This window comes from Nelusetta ayraudi, unplaced genomic scaffold (genome assembly GCF_046127955.1).
Source record: "Nelusetta ayraudi isolate G7.1 ecotype Tasmania unplaced genomic scaffold, CSIRO-AGI_Nayr_v1 ptg000083l, whole genome shotgun sequence".
Classification (NCBI taxonomy): domain Eukaryota; kingdom Metazoa; phylum Chordata; class Actinopteri; order Tetraodontiformes; family Monacanthidae; genus Nelusetta; species Nelusetta ayraudi.
Genome location: NW_027466133.1, coordinates 493,344 through 513,626, shown reverse-complemented (window position 1 = coordinate 513,626; position 20,283 = coordinate 493,344). Strand labels below are relative to the sequence as shown.

Sequence of the window (20,283 nt, the reverse complement as noted above, 5' to 3'; positions counted from 1 at the left end):
CGTCGCCCCCGCTGCGCCCTGCCCTATTTTTTTATCAGCGTGCAGGTAAAGCGGCAGCAAGGTGCATCCCCTTGAGCTTCGGCGGTATAGCGACTGCTCCCCGCGCTAATTTCATGTGGCGCCAAGCAAATCCTGCGCGCCACTCGCGTGCAAATTACCCAAGAGAGGGACCACTTCAAAAAGTGTGGACGTGTGCCGGCGCTGCACATCTGTCCCTGGAACAGAAAAATTGAGAAGACAACTTCACACTTTGGTGCATTTCATTGTTTGTTTGCTTGTTTTTTTCCCATAAGATAAAACTGCCGATGTGCGTGAAGCGGTCTGTAGCGGTCTGCAGTGAGGCGCCTCAACCAGTCTGGTTGTGTTGTGATGCTTTTGTTGTGGCTCCGTTCTGCTCTGTTTGTCCCCCCTGTCATTTCCAAAAAGTCCACCGACCTCACTCCTCTCTCTCCTCCGCCCCCCCTCCCTGTGACAGGTTTTTTTTTTTCCCTTTTTTTTTGCAGCAAACAGCTCCGCCAGCCCAAAACTAGGCCACAGTATGAATTCACGTTTGTTGCTCAGCCAGTGGCATGCATTTATCACTCGCTCCCACAGGCGCAGGCTGGCTCGCTGTTTCCAACCAGCTCCTGCCTTCAATTTATCAAAACAATATTTCTTATATTGAACGCATGTCCCCGAACTTATTAAAACAGAGCGTTTGCTTTATTAGAATAAAAAGCCCGTGTCTCTGAGCAGCCGGAGCTTGACTTCAATTCAGGGAGAGAGACATTTTTTTCTTTTTTTCAATATTATTGTGATTATCATATTCCTGACGCTGGTGTTGAACCTCTGGGATAAAAACGCAGATGTGTGTGCAAAAAGATGAGGCTTTGCAACGTTATGAAGGTATGAGATGCACCTGCTGGCTCCAGCCTGCAGGATTTTTTTCTCTCTCTGTTTCACCGTGACAGCAAACGAGTTGCTGCTGTTTTTCAGTGAGTGGCCAAGAAGCCGGTTGCTGGGGTTTGCAAAGACAAGCCAGTTTCGGTGTTTATCAACACAATCCTGCAGCCATCGTGCACGTTTGACCTTGAATGTGTATATAATAATGAGCCTACGTGCATGCACTGGGGTGAAATGAGTAGGTGGGGCCAGAAGTCTATGGTAAAATGGAACCGCAGGCAAGGAAGGCCGGGCTGTTTGTGCCGTCAGGGGCGGAGCTATGAAGAGGGAGAGAACACAGAGACTGCGGAAGCGTGGCGGCGGAGCAAGGAGCTGCAGGTCGGGATGCTAATGAGGCTCTACGAGTCGTCGCCGTGTTTCCTGGTGGTGCTCCTGGTGTCCAGATGACTTGAGCGTTTTTTGTTTTGGCAGCTGTCACAGCTACTCCGCTGCGCTTTGACAGCAAACTGCAAAGACGGTCCTTACTGAAGTCTTTGTAATCGCATGACACGCAAGTTAAATCAAAAATGTTGCTGACATGTTAAATAACCCTGTCTGCGGTGGTGGTTGAGTATGCACTACAGAGGCGTGTGACTTGGGACACACCTCGGGTATGACTTTCTGGACTCGGTCTAATCCAGGGGATTCCGACGAGATAAATCATGGCTCCATTCCATTCTGGGCAAGGTGCTGCTCCTGGTGGTGCGGTGGACGAAGCTCCACTGCACTAAAGGAATCGATTCCAATAAGAATTATTTATTGTGCCACCGTCGGAAGGCAGTTTCCCCCTGTGTTAAGAGGTTGAGGAGACCGAACCAAAGGCTGCTGGGACATACAGACAAATGGTACAAGCCAACATTGTCTTATACATCCATGTGGACTTGGCTGTAGCATAGCTTAGGAAGGTCTATAAGCCACGCTAACAACCTCTCGGCGCTAGCACCTTCTTTTCAAATGCCATTAACTCTGCGTTCCGTTGTCTTACTCTGCCCCTTCTTGTGTCTTGGTTTCCTCAGGTGTCAGAGGCCTTCTCTTCTTGGAAAGACGTCACGCCATAGAAGAAGTGAGAAAGCAGGATTTCCTCTGGAATATCCAGAGAAACCATCCCAATATCAACCTTGTACTTATAGACAAACAAGGACAAAAATTAAAAACACCCCGCAAGAGCCATGTGGGAGCAGAGCGCGGGGACTTTGCTATTCGCACTCCTCGAGCCCGAACACTTCTTCCACTGACGCTTGTTGAACCGTCGCCCAGATTTTTTCCTTAGGCAGAGACCTTGCTATGAACCCCAGCTCCCCGGCTTTTTGCAGGCAGTCCAACCTCAGTGCCCGCCGCTGTGTGGGCATCCCGCAAGTCTGGCTTGTTGCCACGTGGCACTGACAGACTGCCCCAGAAAAAAAGGAGAATGAAAGACTCTTGAGTCACAACTCCGTGTGGCGGTCTCTCGTTTCGTCGGTCCGATCTGGATAAGCCCTCTGAGAGTTGAGACCCCGTCCGCCCCCTCGGCCAATTCCCCCTTTTCGAGAAACCACTTTCCTTCGAGATTGCTCACCCATCAGGCAGCAGCACGAGTTCGTCTGCGCTCGCCACGTGGTGGAGGACCATGGGATGCCGCCAGAGTTCGGAGGAGAAGGAGGCGGCGCGGCGCTCGCGGCGGATCGACCGTCACCTGCGCTCGGAGAGCCAGCGGCAGCGGCGCGAGATCAAGCTGCTGCTGCTGGGCACCAGCAACTCAGGCAAGAGCACCATCGTCAAGCAGATGAAGATCATCCACAGCGGTGGTTTCAACCTGGAGGCCTGCAAGGAGTACAAGCCCCTCATCCTGTACAACGCCATCGATTCGCTCACGCGCATCATCCGCGCCCTCACCACCCTCAAGATTGACTTTCACAACGCCGACCGGGCCTATGACGCCGTTCAGCTCTTCGCCCTCACCGGGCCGGCCGAGAGCAAAGGCGAGATCACCCCGGAGCTGCTGGGCGTGATGAAGCGCCTCTGGGCCGACTCGGGCGTCCAGGAGTGCTTTCAGAGGTCCAATGAGTACCACCTGGAGGACAACACCGCATACTACCTGAACGACCTGGACCGCATCTCGGCGGCCGAGTACATCCCCACGGTGGAGGACATCCTGCGCTCCCGCGACATGACCACCGGCATCGTGGAGAACAAGTTCACCTTCAAGGAGCTCACCTTCAAGATGGTGGACGTGGGCGGCCAGCGGTCGGAGAGGAAGAAGTGGATCCACTGCTTCGAGGGTGTGACCGCAATCATTTTTTGCGTGGAGCTGAGCGGCTACGATCTCAAACTCTACGAGGACAACCAGACGGTGAGTGCACTCACTCTCGTCGAGAGTCGTTTTTTTTTTTTCTCCCATCGGCAGGTTGGAAACTGCACCCGCTCAGGACTGCGTTCAACATTTCACCAAGGGCTGTCTGACAATAACGTGTGAGTCTAGCCTGTCTGTTGGTTCATGACCCAGAAATGACAACAGTCCGTCTTTCGCTTCTTTTGCTGGCTTGGCTTTGAAAAGCAGCAATGTGTGATGTTACAAAGGGTACTGATAATGCACCTATGCCTCTCCTGGGTTAGTGAGCACATCACACAACCACCAAATACCTCTTCAAGGCATTTGGTGGTACAAAAGCTCATTTACAAAACATAAATTAAGCCACAGATGACCACTCATGACGTAACAAATGCGCAGAGAAGCTTTTCCGACTAATGGTTGTTTTTATTATTAGAAGGGACTAAATGAACTCTATAATGGCTGGACTCAATTTTTAGATGAAAGTTTGGATCACTGCCCTTTTCTCTCGCAACGATGTATTTCATTGATAGAACCATTTCATAAAATATTTCAGTTTACGAGCTAGTCAGCTGCTCCTTCACCGATGCTAACTCTTTTTTTCTCAAGCGTTTCTATTGTTTTATAGTTACATAACGCATAAATTCCTCTGCTGATCTTTGAACATCCTTTCCATCCACAAAATAAATACTACCGCCAAATTAATGCAGTTAATCGGCCGATGATTTCATCTTTTTTTCAGAGCAGTGTGGAGAGCCTCAATACATTTCTTTTAACGATCCTTACTTAGAAAAAGGCTTTGCCTTAGAGCAGCAAGGCGGCTGATTGAAATGAAACGGATGAATCACATTAACTTGGGCCAAAATGTGGAAAGATATTGGAAATAAACTTTTGTCCCTGTTATCTGTTCTCCCTGTATGTGGAATCTGAAAAACTTGGTGGTGTTTCGAGCACATCAGCCGCCTTATCTGAATGTTTCTGGAAGAGTTGGGGGAGGCTAGGAGAGGCATGGGGGGCGTTTGTTTAAATGACTTTTCCCGATAAAGGAAGCTAAACAATAGATGCTAGTCTGCCTCATTTGGCCAAGACCAGCTGTTTCCTGTTCCATCACACACGCACACGCACACACACACACACACACACACACACACACACACACACACACACACACACACACACACACACACACACACACACACAAGAGCTCAATCCCATTCTCTACGTCCCACACAGGCTCCATGCAGCGTGTGTGCTCACCTTGATATCCCGGAGTGTCACTGGCCTAATATTCCACGGATAACCGGGACAAAACTGGGTGTTCCCTCGCAAAAATCCATTAGTTCACCTTGGTTAAAAATAAGGTCTGGGGAAGGGGAGGGGCGGGGCAGAAGGAAACGGCAGTGCAGTCTGGTGTTAATTGAGTTCATGGCACAAAGTGCGAGGCTGCACCTGTGAGAATTGGCAAATTGTGCAGGCGCCGTGAGACGACGCGAGTTCACAGGTGTTGGAAATAAAAATTAAGATAAAAAAAACAACAAAAAAACAACAAAGGACAACAAGGGACAGCAGCCGATTATTACCAAACTCAGAGACAAGTTGAGAGGCTTCCCCCCCCCCATCCACCTTTTGGGATTTGATGCCGGATGTGACGGTGGTGGCGGCAGCCCAGCTGCGACACACTGCCTTATCTGGTTTCAGTGAAACCCTTTAACACGCTGCCTTTGTGCTCCATTAACCGCATTAGCACAGAGACTTGGCGGCCCATATGGCACGTCCCCTACATTTTAGAGATGCTTTTTTTTATTATTATTATTTAGAAGGTTTAAGCCGTGTCCACACAGATATAGCTGTGGGTTTTTATTCAAAAGTACAGTAGCTTGCTCTATGTGGTTTATCTTTTCATCAGCTGGTTTTTAGGTCACTTAAACTCCTAACAATCTTCTTTTCGTGTGTCGGCAGGATTATTTAATTTTTTTTGCATTGCACTTTTCATAATGAAATTATCTTTTATGCACAACTTTATGCGAAACAGCAGATAATGACAAAAAATAATTAGGAGTCGGAAGTAAAGTGCTGTGCTAATGGGGGAGGAGGAGGCGTCAAACAACGTTCTGTTGGTCTCTATCGCTTCACGAACATTACGTCCCAGCGTAACATTCAAAAATTGATATAGATTCCACCCCTCGGCGACAATGAAGTCTACACTCGGACAAACAGTGGTGAAAAGTGGGTGAATTGAAGGCTCGCCATTGGCTTAGTCGTCATGGTCGGTGATTACGCTGTTTTTCTAGAGATCTAAGCTGGTTGTGTACAACTAATTTGGGGATTTCAGGGTGAAAAACAAGTTAGAATAAGTTGGGAGAATGATCTCAGGGGAAAACTGCGCATATTTCACTGAAAATGCCCACCAAATGTTTCTACGAGCGCGCGGACCGGCGATGGCTTGTCAGAGCCAAAGGCAATCCAGAGGGGAGAGACGCCAACAGCGAGCAGACCTCCGTTAGCGGGGCCGTAACCCTGTCGAGAAAAAAATATCACAACATCACATCAGAGCGCCATTAGTCTAATCTGGCTTTGTCTCCTTCCGACGTGTATTTTCATCGACTCAGCGGGGTTGGAGTCAAGCGACTCTGTGACTCGATGGAAACGCTGACATTTGACTAACGGAGGCTGTTCCCGTCCGTCCCCACGCAACACACAACATGGAGCTGCGGGGAGGAGGAGGAGGGGAAAAAAAATAATATGCATACACATAGGCGTCTATGACCTTTTAGCTGACACACACACACACACACACACACACACACACACACACACACACACACACACACACACACACACACACACACACACACACACAGGGATCAATAAGGGCCGATGGATTGTTGCGCCGTGGCAGAAATGGGTTAATGAATCGATGTCGGGCCTGATTTACCACCTGCTGGTTGCTGGAGGCGGCCACTAGCTCCAATTGCTGTCAGATCTGTGTCTGCAATTGTAAAACATCGAGGAAAAGGCTTTGACAAACTATGTTGGGGCTGTTTTTTTTGTTTCTTTTTTCCCTCTACTTTTTACATTTATTATTGGGGCGACAGCAGCCTGGCTCGAGTCCAGAGCAAAAAAATTTGGTCTCCAGAAACTCCAATCAAATATAAAAGGCAGACATGTACTAATCTGATGGAACTGTTGTCAGTTTAAAAGAATTTTGCGGCCATGCGCTCTGCCCCTGATACCTCCTCTATCATCCCGGTTCTCCTTCTCCTCCATCTAGAGGAGATATTTTGTCCATTTTCTTTTCTTTTTGCATGCTTGCATCCAAATGACGATAAAAAAATCTTCATTCTATTTCACAAACTCAGAAGAGGATGACAACACTTTTCTATCATTGCTACCCAATATACTGTATACACAAATATGCATACACAATACCTCTTCCATTGTTGGTTTGTTAGTAAAACTAACTGTAATTTAATGATAATAATCATCTCACTCTTATCCAGAGGTTTTTTTTTTTTTTTTTTCCAGGAGGCCGAAAATAACACTGCAACGACTTCTGTGTAAATTCATTGAGAGAACCAAACGGCAGCATGTGATGTCAGACAGACTGAAGCAAACCATGAGACGCAAGCTTGTTCCCCCCACCCAGTTATACCTTGTAAACATGTTCCACATGTTTTGTTTTTTTTAATCTCCCTGATCAAATCATCCCAGAGGTCCTAAAGCAAAGAGCGACGTAGGGAAATAAGGCGGGCTGGCAAACGGCAAACACTTCCTTCGGGTTGCGGTGAGCGCTGCTGCAGATATGGCACCAGTAAAAAAAAAAAAAAAAAAAAAAAAAAAATCAGCCCACACGCCAGATTCATTCAGTGGTGGGCGGAGTCAGTCAACTTTGGCTTTGCTCAACGAACCAAATTGTGTCCCACAGAAACAAACAAAAAAACAAAAAACAAATTAACCATTATATCTGATTTAGCAGGACGTGCGCGGTCGCGCTGCCCTCTAGCTGACCGGCTGAGCATAATGTGGCGGGTAGCGTAAAAAAATAATAATGTAAAATTAAAAAAAAAAAAAAAAAAATCTTTGAAAAAAAATATGCAGCGCTTTGTTCACTTTGGATGCAGAAAAGAGGGCCAGAATAATTACTGTACAACATTTACCCATCAACCCATTCCCTGATGCATTTCCCCCTGTCCCATCCCTGTCTTCATAATGAATCGGTTGCCGTGGCAACCGCTGCCTAGCAACAGGCCAGTCAAATGCTCCTAATCCTGCGCTGTTGACAGTGAGCTGTGACTACAGGGAGACGGAGGAGGGAGGGGCGCAGAGATGGAGGAGGGAGGGGGAGAGAGAGAGAGAGAGAGAGAGAGAGAGAGGCTGCGAGGTGTTTCTGCCCGTGTGCGTGCGTGCGTGCGTGCCTGTGCCTGTGTGTGTGTGTGTGTGTGTGCGTGCGTGAGGATGCGCTAGTGAGAAGGCGCCGGCTGAGCGGATTCAGCGCGTCTGTGAGGTGAGAACGTGGAGCTTCGCTGCGAGCTCGTCTGCTGCGTTGAGAGAAAAAAAAAACCACATCCATCCGCAGAATTCCACCACCACCGTCATTATTATCACTATTATAATGATTATCAACATCTATTTTATAACATTATTTTTCCTGTTGCTCTCAATTAACTTTCCCCATTAACCTCTTGCACCGCAATTACTTACCTGTCACGTGAGGGACGAGGAGGAAACCCGTGCGCACGGAGCCATTTCGGATGGGTGTGATTTTTCTTTCCATTAATTCATTTATTTTACCAGCAGAGCAGCAGAGGGCGCGTGCAAATGCCGTGAGAACGGCGGCGCGGCCCTTGTGATGTTCCACATCACTGACGCTGCTGCTTCCCGACCGCCTGACGGACATCGACATCTTTTTTTGTATCGCGTCATTGATCTGCAGTGCGCGAGGGAGGAACTGATCCAATTGCGCGACACTAAAAACGATTCATATTCTGACGCTAGTGAGAGAAAAAAATTGTTCCGAAGCTTGTTTTTTTCGTCCTTTCAACCGGAGAGTGCAGGAACAGAGGGTAAATGAACGAGGGCAAACCTTGCTAAAACAGCGTATTTAGCCCTGTGTTTGCAGCCTCTAGCTACAGTGCTAGCTTTTAGCTTCTAAAAGTCACCCATCTGACATGACTCATGCGAGGTTCACCATGAGGTCATTGTGAGAATCCTCACAGTGCGTTCAACCACAATGCACTTTTTTTTTTTTTTTTTTTTATTATGAATTGCTCCAATTTCACTGCAAACCGTCAAAAACACAACAATATTGATAATGCAGGGCGAGTTTTCCACAGATTGGGCTCTTGCAAGACATCAGGTTTCGTTCCATGCGATTCATTTACATGAAGACGTGAACCGGGGACTCACTGACTCGCCTCTCCAGCCTCTTTGCCGATGTCGACCATCGGGCTGCGTCATGTGACCGCTGCCGTGCAGTGCCACGTCTCACTCCCTCAGATCCCACCTAAACATAAAGAAACCACGTCACAGGGTCATGAATTAATGAGACTCGGCCCTAACAGGGTCGGCTGCTGTGACTAAGAGCCTCTCTGCAATAATGTGAATAAATGCGCAGGAGACACGGAAGACGCTTTTACAACGTGAGCGAGATAAAACATCACCTCCTTCTCCTCCATGTTTGTTTCCCCAACACCGATAATTAAACGGAGGGAAACAAGGAGGTGGAACAGGAATTGTTGCTTTTTTTTTTTTTTTTTTTTGCTTTGCTTTGCTTTGTTTTTTCTTAAGCAGTGACATTTAAGAATGAACCTTAATGACTTACCAAAGGATCGCTGCACGCGCCAGTGCTTGGTGTTTATGAGGAAACAAAGCAACGACATTGTGATGAACCTACTCATTAGAGCTTCGCCTTAATTAGGGCCTGTGTCTTGACAGGAGGCGTCAAAGGAGAGGAAGCAGAGCGTGCAAAGGTGTGTGGTTGTGGTTGTGTGTGTGTGTGTGTGTGTGTTCACGTGTGTGTGGGTGAGCATCTGTTTAAAAGGTCCCACATTATGCAAAACTCACTTTAGCAATGTTTTCCAACAATAATGCGGGCGTGCAGCCTCCCACTGAACTGCTCAGAAATGAGAGAGAAAGTCCTCGCTTCACTTCTTCTGCCAGCTCCATGTTTGACTGGTGCACAACAGGACCATGACGGAACAAAAGTTAATATCCTCATTTTGATAGCTGACAGTTGGAGACATGGTTCTGGTTAGATGCTATTATTATTGAAAATAATAAAATATTATTGTTTGAAACTCCAGTAATGTGCAAAATTCACTTTGTTCAATCATCAATCTGGTCAGCGACTCCTCAGAATAGTTCATCTGCCTTTCAGGAAAGGAAATTACCTAATTGGCAGCCTGCCACTAGGGGGCACTGAAATGGTTGAAATATATTACACATAAAGGTTTTTTCTTTTTTTTTTTTTAAATGTGTGTGTTTTAAATATGTACACACATACACATATGTACACACACAGCTAATAATAATAATATACATACATATATATATATATATATATATATATATATATACACATACATACATACATACATATACACATATACATATATATATATATATATACATATATATGTATATATATATATATATACATATATACATATATATGTATATATATATACATATATATATATGTATATATATATACATATATATATATATATGTATATATATATATATATATATACATATATATGTATATATATATATATATATACATATGTATATATATATATATATATATATACATATATATGTATATATATATATATATATATACATATATATGTATATATATATATATATACATATATATATATAATGATGACAAATGGGGCATTTAGAGGAAAAGAGGAGATATCTGTGTGCTTTAAAGCCTCTGGAGGCCCATTGTCCCACTCCTCCACCAGGAAGGTCTCTGTGTGGGAGCAGTAGGCGTTCACATGTTTAGACTTATGCCGTGCTGCAAAGCGGTTCCCGAGTGGCGGCAAACACTTTAAATTTTCCCACGACAATAAATCAATGGGCTTAATTTGGGGCTCTGAAGTTGAAATGATCGCAGCGATCAGAAATACGGCTCTCGAATTTAGCCGCGTCTGAGCCGTCGCCAGGCCCCGCCCCTTCCTGATTACTGTCACTATGGCTTTGGAGTTCTGCCCCCATCATGTGAATTAGGTAAAAATTTCAAGCTTTTTCACGGTAGACAGAAATAGGACAGAAGTGTTGTAGCAAGTGTGTCAGCTAGCTAGCCAGCTAGCTAGTTCTCATGTCAGCTGAGAGGCGCGGATCAAGCTGCACATTTCTGTCAGGAGGCATCCGAGTGCAGGGCAGTGGTGACTAAACTTCTTCCTTATTAGGAGTGTGTGATACTCCAGCCCGTTGAACCTGCTCCGATCTGCGCCGTCTGTGACGTAAAAGCAAATTTTAGTGAGTTACATTGAGTTGAGCCTTCACCCCCACCTCCCCCTCCCCATCCCCCGTTCACTGTCTGAACGAGGACTTGGGTTGAGAGCGGGGTGAGGAGAGCGGCGGCTTGCCCTCACTCACACCCACTTCCTGCTTCTGCAGGATTGTCCAATCGCCTTCCCATTCTTCTCAATATCTGCCATTATGCGGCTTCAGATCTTGTGATTTGCTCTGAGCACCGTGTTGTTTCTGTAACCTTTTGAGCAGCATTCCTCCATCCGACAACCTCCCGGTCACAAGCTACTTGCCCGTCGCCACATGCCAGCAGCCGCCGCAAACACATCGACTGTTTCTCTTTCTCTCCCCCAAATTCTCCCCCTCCCCTCCCTACCAACTCTCCTCCCCAGTTCATGCATTTAGCATCACATGATGCGCAAACCGTGTGTTCCCGACACACCAGGACTACTAGGCAAATAGTGAAAATGCCTGTTAAAAACTACAATGACAAAATGCGAAAAAGTCAAATGACTCGGTCAACAATAATTTTGTGGTGCCGCCTCATCATGTGACATCCTGAAGGCAAAGACCTACTTGGCAACACCGAATTTCCACTTCATCTTTCTTTATCAGCCTACCACTAGAGGGCAATGTACTTTGGTTGCAAAAACGTAGAGATAATTAAAATATTTTAAGGAGATAATACAAGAAAAGATGAGTGAACGCTGAGACCTGCTGGTTACGGACAGGAATGACAGGAATGTCGGATTCTGACTGAGTTGAGATCCACTTCTTTATTTTTCCTGTAGGGGCACAGGACTTCTCTTTTCTTTCTGCCAACATCCCAATTGAGCGACTATGCCATTAGAAAACCACTAGATAAATAAGGAAAGACTATGGTTAAGCTTTTTTTCATACAGGAGAAAAAATAAAGGCCTGAATATTGCTGAATATTTCACAACTGTATCTGTTTATTGGCTTATACCGAGGCCCTTCTCCCTTAAAAACCCATCAGTTTTTCATCATCAGTATTATTAGAACCATCTGTCAGCTTTTGCGCTCATGTCCCAGTCCAGTCCAGACACTCTTTAATTCACATGAATGCAGCGGGAGAAAAGAAACTCTAATCCCAGCGTGTCTGCAGGTGATCTGGTCAAACAGTCACTTACATTCTCAGCTTTATTACCATTATCAGTTTGGGGTGGGACGGCGAACAAAGCAGGCAGCCGTTTCAGGTTCAAACCAGGGTCACTGGTGTCTGTCTGTCTGTCTGTCTGTCTGACAACTGACTGTCTGTCTGAGAGCCTGAACACGGTGTTGACACAACAGAGAGGCCAAGAAGTGTGACGGTGGACGTCCACCGCGGAACCAATGGATGACTTTATGTTCTCCCTTCTCACGTCTGTTTGAAAGGTTGTTTTTTTTTGGTTTTTTTTAGTTACAAGCTCACAGTGTCTTTGTGTGAATGAAACTCTGGAGGTTTCTGCGCTCCCGCCTTCAGAATCCTGTCCGTCAGCCTGTGGCCCCGGCTCAGGCAGCAGGATTCGGCTGGGATCCTGATAGCAGGAAAATGTCACGTCTGAGGTCACAGCTGACCTTTTCACTCTTCGGAAAGTCCCAAACTTTTTCCTGATCTGCTGAAAACTTTGGCGCAGGGCTTACTGATTCACTTCTGATGCACACAGGAGTGCAGGAATCGCACCGACAAAAAGATTAGTGACCAGCACAGCACAACTATTAATCCTGCAAAGCAGGCGCGCTACTCCGACTTCCAAACCCACCTTAAAAAAACTCCAGTCAGAGCCGTTTTCGGCCAGTCCATGTGAAGAAGGGAAAGCAGGAGCTCCTGCCAGTGGTTGTAAACAACGGCGCCTCTCACAATTTAACTTTTGAGACTACAACCGTTTTAACCGGAGGCCATGTGAACAATTCAACATTGATAAATGGGGCATTCCACATGTCAGTTTAACAAACAAACCCATTTTAATCCGGTGTCGTCATACACACGTGGGCCAAAACTAACCCTGATTGACACCATTTCTCCTGGTCCCACATTGAAGACATCTCCAGATCTTTGTTTACTAGCAGACTGATTAGAATTTAAGAAAGACTGATAGGGTCTCCTGAAAACACTCCAACATCCCGAGGCTTTGAAACGCCCCTTTTGGAAAAACCCTTCTTTCCCTTTAAAGCTCCCATATCTAATTGTTTTTCCATCAGTTTTCTCGCAGGGCTGCAAGTGGAGCAGCCTGGCATGATAAGTTATGTGAAAAAAAAACAACTCTCAAATCCAGATCTGTATGAAAGGACAGCTCGCTGTTTCCAGGCCTCTAGCAAAAAAAACACTATTGGGTTGCTATATTTTGGCTGATATTTTGTTCAATCGTCACTCGTCATCATTTCTCAATAGTTTACTGAAAGACAACATAGTCTGACAACGATGATTGAAAAATAGAAAGAAAGAAAACCTTGCCACTGGAGCCGTGTTTCCATTACCCCTAGAATTGCGCAAAACCTAAATATCGCAATAAAAAACTGGTAATGGAAACACCTAAACCTTGAAAAACCTCTCAAATTATATTACAGCAACCCTGCCTTCATTCTATGACAGCTGGGAGAGGCTCCAGCAGACCCTCCTGAGTGCAGGAGGAAGCGGGTATTGAAAATGGATGGATGAAACTGTTTCCTCAAGCCCACACGCCTAACATTTCCTGCTTTCCTTCCCCCCCCCTCCGCACACAGAGCCGCATGGCGGAGAGCTTGCGCCTCTTCGACTCCATCTGCAACAACAACTGGTTCACCAACACGTCGCTCATCCTCTTCCTCAACAAGAAGGACCTGCTGGCGGAGAAGATCAAGCGCATCCCGCTGACCGTGTGCTTCCCCGACTACAAGGGCCAGAACACCTACGAGGAGGCCGCCGTGTACGTGCAGCGGCAGTTCGAGGACCTCAACCGCAACAAGGAGACCAAGGAGATCTACTCGCACTTCACCTGCGCCACCGACACCAGCAACATCCAGTTTGTGTTCGACGCCGTCACGGACGTGATCATCCAGAACAATCTCAAGTACATTGGGCTGTGCTAGGGACCCGAGGCCGGCCGGTGCGGGGGAGGGGGGGGGTGGGCCCACGCCGAGGCGGTCGGGTCGGACTTGCGGACGCCGCTCTCGCCTGCCTGACTGTCGTCGTCGCCGCAAACGGACGGTTTTCACGCCGAGAGCCGGTGGGTCGAGATGGGATTCGGGGTTTTTTTTCTCTTTTTGTTTGTTGGTTTGTTTGTTTTTTTTTAAGCCAATGCGTTTGCACTGAATACGAGTATGCAGAGACACCCAACACCCAAACACGCGCGCACACACACACACACGCACACGCACGCTCATGTTTTGCTCACACACACACACACACACACACACAAGCTGAACAATGGTCAAGCGCTTGCTGGACGCAGCGGCCACACTGGATCCTGCAGCCCCTCTCCCCTCCTGCCTCTTCCCTCCCCCACCGGTTGCATTTGTCGTCTTTTGTTTTGTCAATTATGTTGCTTCGCCAAGGGGGGGGGGAGTTGTGTTATGAAAAGAATCAATGCAATCTTTCTTTTTTTTTATCAAAATTTTTCGCCCCAATAACAAACGGTAACCAGTCAGTGCGCCTGATAAGATGTGTGTGTGTGCGGAGGAGGGGAGGAGAGTATTTCAGAGAGGATTAAAAAAAACAACACAAAACACACACGCACACACACTCACATACACAAAATGTCAGCAGACATGATGTTAAGGTGTTTGGGCCCAACAGAGGAAACTGCCACAGTGTGACGCTGAAGTGAAAAATGTTTTCCACGCACCTTCCCCTCGGTCAACCCTCTGACATTCTTCTTTTTTTCCAGTCTTTCCTTTAAAATTCTGTGTGCTTTCAAATAAAATCAATGACGACGACGACGACGACGACAACAACAACACATAAACATCTCTCAAAACCTGCCACTGAGCAGCAGGTCGACTAAATCCAACAGCCGGGAGAATGTTCCGCTCCGAGTCCACTCACACCAAGTATTTCTCTGACCGTCATTCCAGTTTCGAGCAAAAAGAAACGACAAAAACAGTGCCAAGATCGGTTTGTAAATAAAACCTGATCCCACTTCACAATGTTCAAAAGAAATCTTTTTTTTGGTTTTTTTGGTTTTGTTTTTATGGACAAATACATCAAAACATGCATGATTTTGTTACTTTTTTGAGATACTAAATATATTTTCTGTTCTTCTTCTTCCTCTTCTTCTTCTTCTTAGGTTTTAAATAATATATTCCCAAAAATATATATAAAAGTCAAACACTGTGTACGATTGTACAGTTGTCAGAGAGGAATCTATTGAAAAGAGTTCTATCGATATAATAACTGAATATAATGGAATGATGACGATGATGATGACGATGATGATGATGATGATGATGATGACGATGAGCCAAGGAAAATCTCACCACAGCGTTAGCATGACAGGAGCTAAGTGGATCACAGGAGACTGTAGAATTTATCTAAAAAAAAAAGTTAAAAAAAAACACGACGAAGAAACTAAGACGCAAAAAAAAAACAATAAAAAAAAAAAAAAGCTTTGAGAGTTCAATCTTCCTTGCATTATCTAAGTGGATCTTGTTAAAACAACCAGTCAGTATGATGTGTAAATATACTGTAAGGTACACTCTTTGTTCAAACAAAAATGAAAAATAAAAAAAAAAACAACAACAAAATAAGTTGAGTCCGGGATTGTGGATGTGAGAGGGCGGGGCAGGAGGAGAGGGGGGGAGGAGGAGGAGGGCGGGGCCACCCCACTCTTGCTCCCCCTCCTCCTCCTCTTACTCTTCCCCCTCCTCGTTTAGCCTTTTCTTCTCAGTTTACAAGGATGACGTGCAAAACAACCGAGCTAAGGGCTTCAAGGCTTGACTTCACGGGATGTCCACTTCAACGAAAAAGACAAAAACGACTGATTGCAGATTTTAAAAAAAGAGAGAGAGAGACGTATAAAAAAAGGACAATAACTATGAATAAAACAACTTATGCAAATTGTTCACGGTGTGGCAAATGTGTTTTTGGGGGAGGTGCTCGTGGCTGCTGGACATCTTGGTTTAAGAATTTTCTTTCTCTCTGCATTACAGCAAATGAGTTATACGTCATACTGCGGCTCTCCACTAGGGGAAGCCTGAGAACGGTGCTCAGCGAGTCTTTCCAGTTTGCCTCAATGTGACGAACACAAGCTTGATCCGCTCACCTTTCAGGTCTTGCCTACGGTGGCCGACAAGGGCCAAACACAATACAACTGTCTAATGTGGCTTAGTTGGCGAACGGACAGCGTTTCAAACAACAGCGGTAAGGTATGGCTTAGCACGCTAATGTGACTTTTATTTGTGTACATTTTACGGCAGTTTCTACTAGGAACTTTCTAGTCAGCCATTCTCAATCTACCTGTGTGTCTCTCCATTGAGCGGTTCACCTAAGAGCGCCCGCTGTAGGTTTTGGAGCACTTCTGTTGTAGTGACTGGTTAATGCAACGTTTTTGTTTTTTTGTTTGCATGGGTTCTCTTGGTTTGCATCTGTTGTGTTTTGCATCGCTTCTCTGTTTGTAGCGCATTTGATGATAAAGTATATGTTTTTATGTCTTGCAGTGCGTTTTGTTCGTCTGCACCACAATCCTCTTTTTGTTCCTTGTTTGGACTTGTGTTTGCGAATTTGCACCGTTTCCATACCTGCAGTTGCTTATACCAACTAAGGCGCATTAGCCAGTTGCATTGTGTTTTGGCCCCTGTCAGGCACCGTACTTACCTCCCTTTCCAAATACTCCAAACGCTCTCTGCGTGCGTGACATGAACCCAGCGGCCGCCACTGCGTCATCACCAGCCGAACAAACTGTCCCAAACTTGTTTATGCATCTTTTTGTCCAAACCCCTCCCCCCCCCCACACACACACACCCACACACTCATCTGTGTCCATATTCATGACATAAATCAGCGTTGAGTGTCCCCGCCGTACAATGTGGCCACTGGGGCGAGAGTAACCGCAACATAAAGTACGCAATTAAATCACTCCTGAACGAACTGGGCCAGTGTGTGACAAGGGTTTTGACAGCACGCGGTGACGTACACATTTCTGTCTAATTGTTGTGTCGACACAAGGTGACCCTGTGTGTCAGGGTCCTCGAATAAAAAAAAAAATACATTTGTTTATCTTTACTTATCTCGTTGTTTTTGAGCGTCAACGCCACGTTCAGCGACAGAGATTTCCGTGACGCCAGCTGACAAGAACCTCCAGCTCACAGTGAAAAAAAGCTGCTTCATTGTAACATTCAGTTTTCATCCATTTTAGGGATTTCATTTATTCATTTACAGATGTACTTTTTCACAATGAACAAAAAGTAAAAAAAAAACAAAAAAAAAACAACTTTTTACGGGTGGTGTATTTTTACCCTCTGTTTGCAGTCCGAATTTCATTACTCCCCCAGGCTGAAGGTGTTGCTATTTATCTGTAACACCTACACTTTTATTACGTCTTATTACGCAGGGCTTGTAAAATACGTTCACACAACTCGAAGAATAGCACAAATCTAACGGAACAACAGTTAATACACTAGATTACATGGTGTTCCTGAAAATGGTCCTGCAGAGGCGGATAAATTAAACTTAAAAAAAAAAAATTAAAAAAAGTTTCTGAGTAGAGAAAGTGTGACTGAAAGCGTGCCTTGTGACCGTCACGCGCTGGATAACAGAGCCAACTGCAAAATGCATAAAGGCACAATGATGGTCAGAGGGAGCAGCTGCTTAAACAAAGGAGGAACGGAAGCGCTCGCTTACGGGGCAAAAAATAATCCGGCAGGAAGCTCAAATTTAGAGGTTAAACTGGAAAGGTGCGCTTTAGCTTGTGAGTATTTGGTCACAAGGGGGCACTAAAAAGCTGAATCTCATGCTAAAAGGATATACATGGTTTCCAACCCATTAGGCGTGAATAAAAACAAAAACAAAATATAAAGTTTAAATTTTGAATGGCCACTACTTGAGATTTCATTTCTCAGTTGACGCAATTAACGTTTTTTCCAGCAGAGAGAGTTGCGTAGTGGACTTCAAACCAGAATACTGGAGCTTTGAATTCCAGGTTTTGTGAATGCTAACTTGGATCCATGCACGACATTTGTCACTGACGGCGGTTGAACCGCAGGTTACTGCCGACACACTTCCGCCTTTGTCCTCAGACTTTGAGCTGCAGTCAAGAGGAGCTTTGTCCATAGATTGAAGCTGGGTCTCTGCCAGACTCCGCTTTAAGGCATCCAGTTGAACTTGGGGCGATTCTAAAAATGTGAAATGCTCACAAACAACCCCGGGTATGACTGCACGGCCTTATGACGAGAGGCCGGTGGAGGCCTCGCACCCGAGTGTCTGTGCGTGGGGGGGGTCTGGGGAGGTTTCTGCTTCCAGCTATTTAAAAAAAAAAATCTCATTCTATCTATTTGCCTCCTGTCCTTCTCCAAAAGTCCACCGACCACTTCCTGTGGCTCCTCGCAGCATCATCACCTGCCTTTCTTGGCCTTGTATTTCTATATCATTTTTTTATTCTCATTACTGCTCCCTCCTCTACGGAGGTGATGACACTTCCCCAGCTCGTCTTCCTCAGCTTCCCCATCCGTCTGATCCGGCTGCCACCAGCTTACTGCCTCGCTCCACCCGGCCCCTTTAATGAGGTCCTAAAAAGATTCCCATGAGCAGACTTAACTTCTTGGCCTTCCCTCTCCGTCGCGGGCCATCGCTGCTGGTCTGACTGAAATCGTGAACTCCTCGCCGACATCTGACTGTGAACCATCTGTCTTTAAATCCAACGGAGCCGCCGCTTCCCCCTTGCGAAAGCTCTTGTCGATTTCCGCTGTCCGCACCTTGCCGAGTTACTCTCCACGACCGTCCAACAACTGGGTTTGAGGCTAAGAGAGATCTTTTTCTAACATGTTAAACATCATCCAGTCTTGATTATTTTTTTAATGTGAACTATGTAAATATATAATCCATTCCACCATGTCAGTTTCAAGCGGATGCATCATGAGCAGACAGGAAGTTTACCAGTAGCTTTAATTTCCATCTGTAAATAACTGTCAGGTTGCTTGGATGCAGTGAGCAAATTTAGGCAAAAAGCAGTAAAGTTCAGCAAAATGTGCGCCAGTAAAGTCTTGATGAAGTGCTGTAATTACTGTCCATGCCAGAAGAGGGAGACAGAAGTGCCACTTTGCAGACTTCATCGACAACCAATCTGAAAAACAGGACAGATGGTTGGAAAACTGGTCGCCGTACCACTCCTGGAGTTCTTCCAGCAAAGTGCTTTTTCCTCAAGTTAACAGAAAATAAAACCAAAAGTTCAACTGTCTGCTGTAATGAATGTTGGTTGCTTGGCAGCTCAGAAATCTCTCGGCTCAAGCAAAATTTATTACATTCCGTCCTGAAGATCGAACGTCAGCGAGTGCATCAGATTTACAAAGATCTATCTTGCAGCTCAGGCGCAGAACAGATGTGAACCTCAGAAGTCGGTGGTTCAGTTCAAGATTCCTCGCTTGGGAATCGTGTACGTCTAAAAGAAATTTTCACGGTCTTTTCATGTCGAAAGTCTGAGGATACACAGGATGACCTCTTATCTGCCGGGGATATGCAGACCAGACCAACAGCCAGCCGGGTGTAATATTTAAAGAAGAAAAAAAAACGCATGCTTCAGGGATGCGTTAAGACATAATTTAATTTCATGCAAAGCCAATTTGGAGCCAACTTAATCCAACCACACGTCAGTACAAAGAGGCAAACACAACCCTCCGTCCTGCTCCTGTCCTCAGGTCCTGTGATGCTGCAGTGGGCCAGTCAGCTGATCGTACCGTGCCCTGGGCGGTGCCTGCAGCCCAGATCAAGTCCGGCCGAGACTGCTTTGGGCGCATTAGAAAAATACGAGGCAACATTCCTCTGCTGAGGAAGTGGAACCAACCTCAGCCTGTGCTCTGGTCCTTCTGTGTCTTCTTCTATGGGAGGACAAAACCCTCCACCCTCCACTCCACCTCCACTAGCAGTCGTGCATGCGTGTGAACTTGTGAACATAGAAAAACATATTCAGAAACTGACAGTGAACTTGCTGTTGTGTCAGCCATATCACGCGCGACAAGAAACCGCTTAACTGGTTGTGCAGCACGCCAGCGGAAGATCCGTCTGTGTGGTTAAACATGTGGCACACAGTGCACGTTGGGGGCCATGCAGTGCACGCTGGGGCCACGCAGTGCACGCTGGGGGTCACCCGGTGCACGCTGGGGGCCACGCAGCGCACATGCACTGTCAGCCAACTGGTGCGTCGCATTTCCTCGAGCGCGACCATCATTGGCCGCCAGGCTCTTCGCAAAATCATCTTCATGACTGGCTGACATATCGATGTTCATGTGCATAAAAATCAGCCGGTCAGCTGGCCTGCCCTTGTAAGGCTCAGGCAGTGGGGGGAAGGGAAAGGGGAGGGGTCAGGGCGGCGGAGCAGAAGACGCTCTGCATCTGTGACGTCAACAAATAGTGGCACTAATGCGGCAGTCACACTGATTTT

General features: G+C 46.1%; 1 protein-coding gene across 3 annotated transcripts in view; it reads left to right on the top strand.

Moving 5' to 3' along the window:
* The window catches only part of gnaz (guanine nucleotide binding protein (G protein), alpha z polypeptide), a 30,416-nt gene extending 16,162 nt beyond the window's left edge, over positions 1-14,254 (top strand). For all 3 annotated transcript variants that reach the window (XM_076044827.1, XM_076044828.1, XM_076044829.1), the window contains 2 exons: positions 1,938-3,250; positions 13,439-14,254. In XM_076044827.1, the coding sequence (XP_075900942.1) occupies positions 2,528-3,250; positions 13,439-13,783 (1,068 nt within the window). In that variant the 5' untranslated portion in view covers positions 1,938-2,527 and the 3' untranslated portion in view covers positions 13,784-14,254. The remainder of the gene's footprint in view (positions 1-1,937; positions 3,251-13,438) is intronic.
* The last annotated feature ends 6,029 nt before the right edge of the window (positions 14,255-20,283 follow it).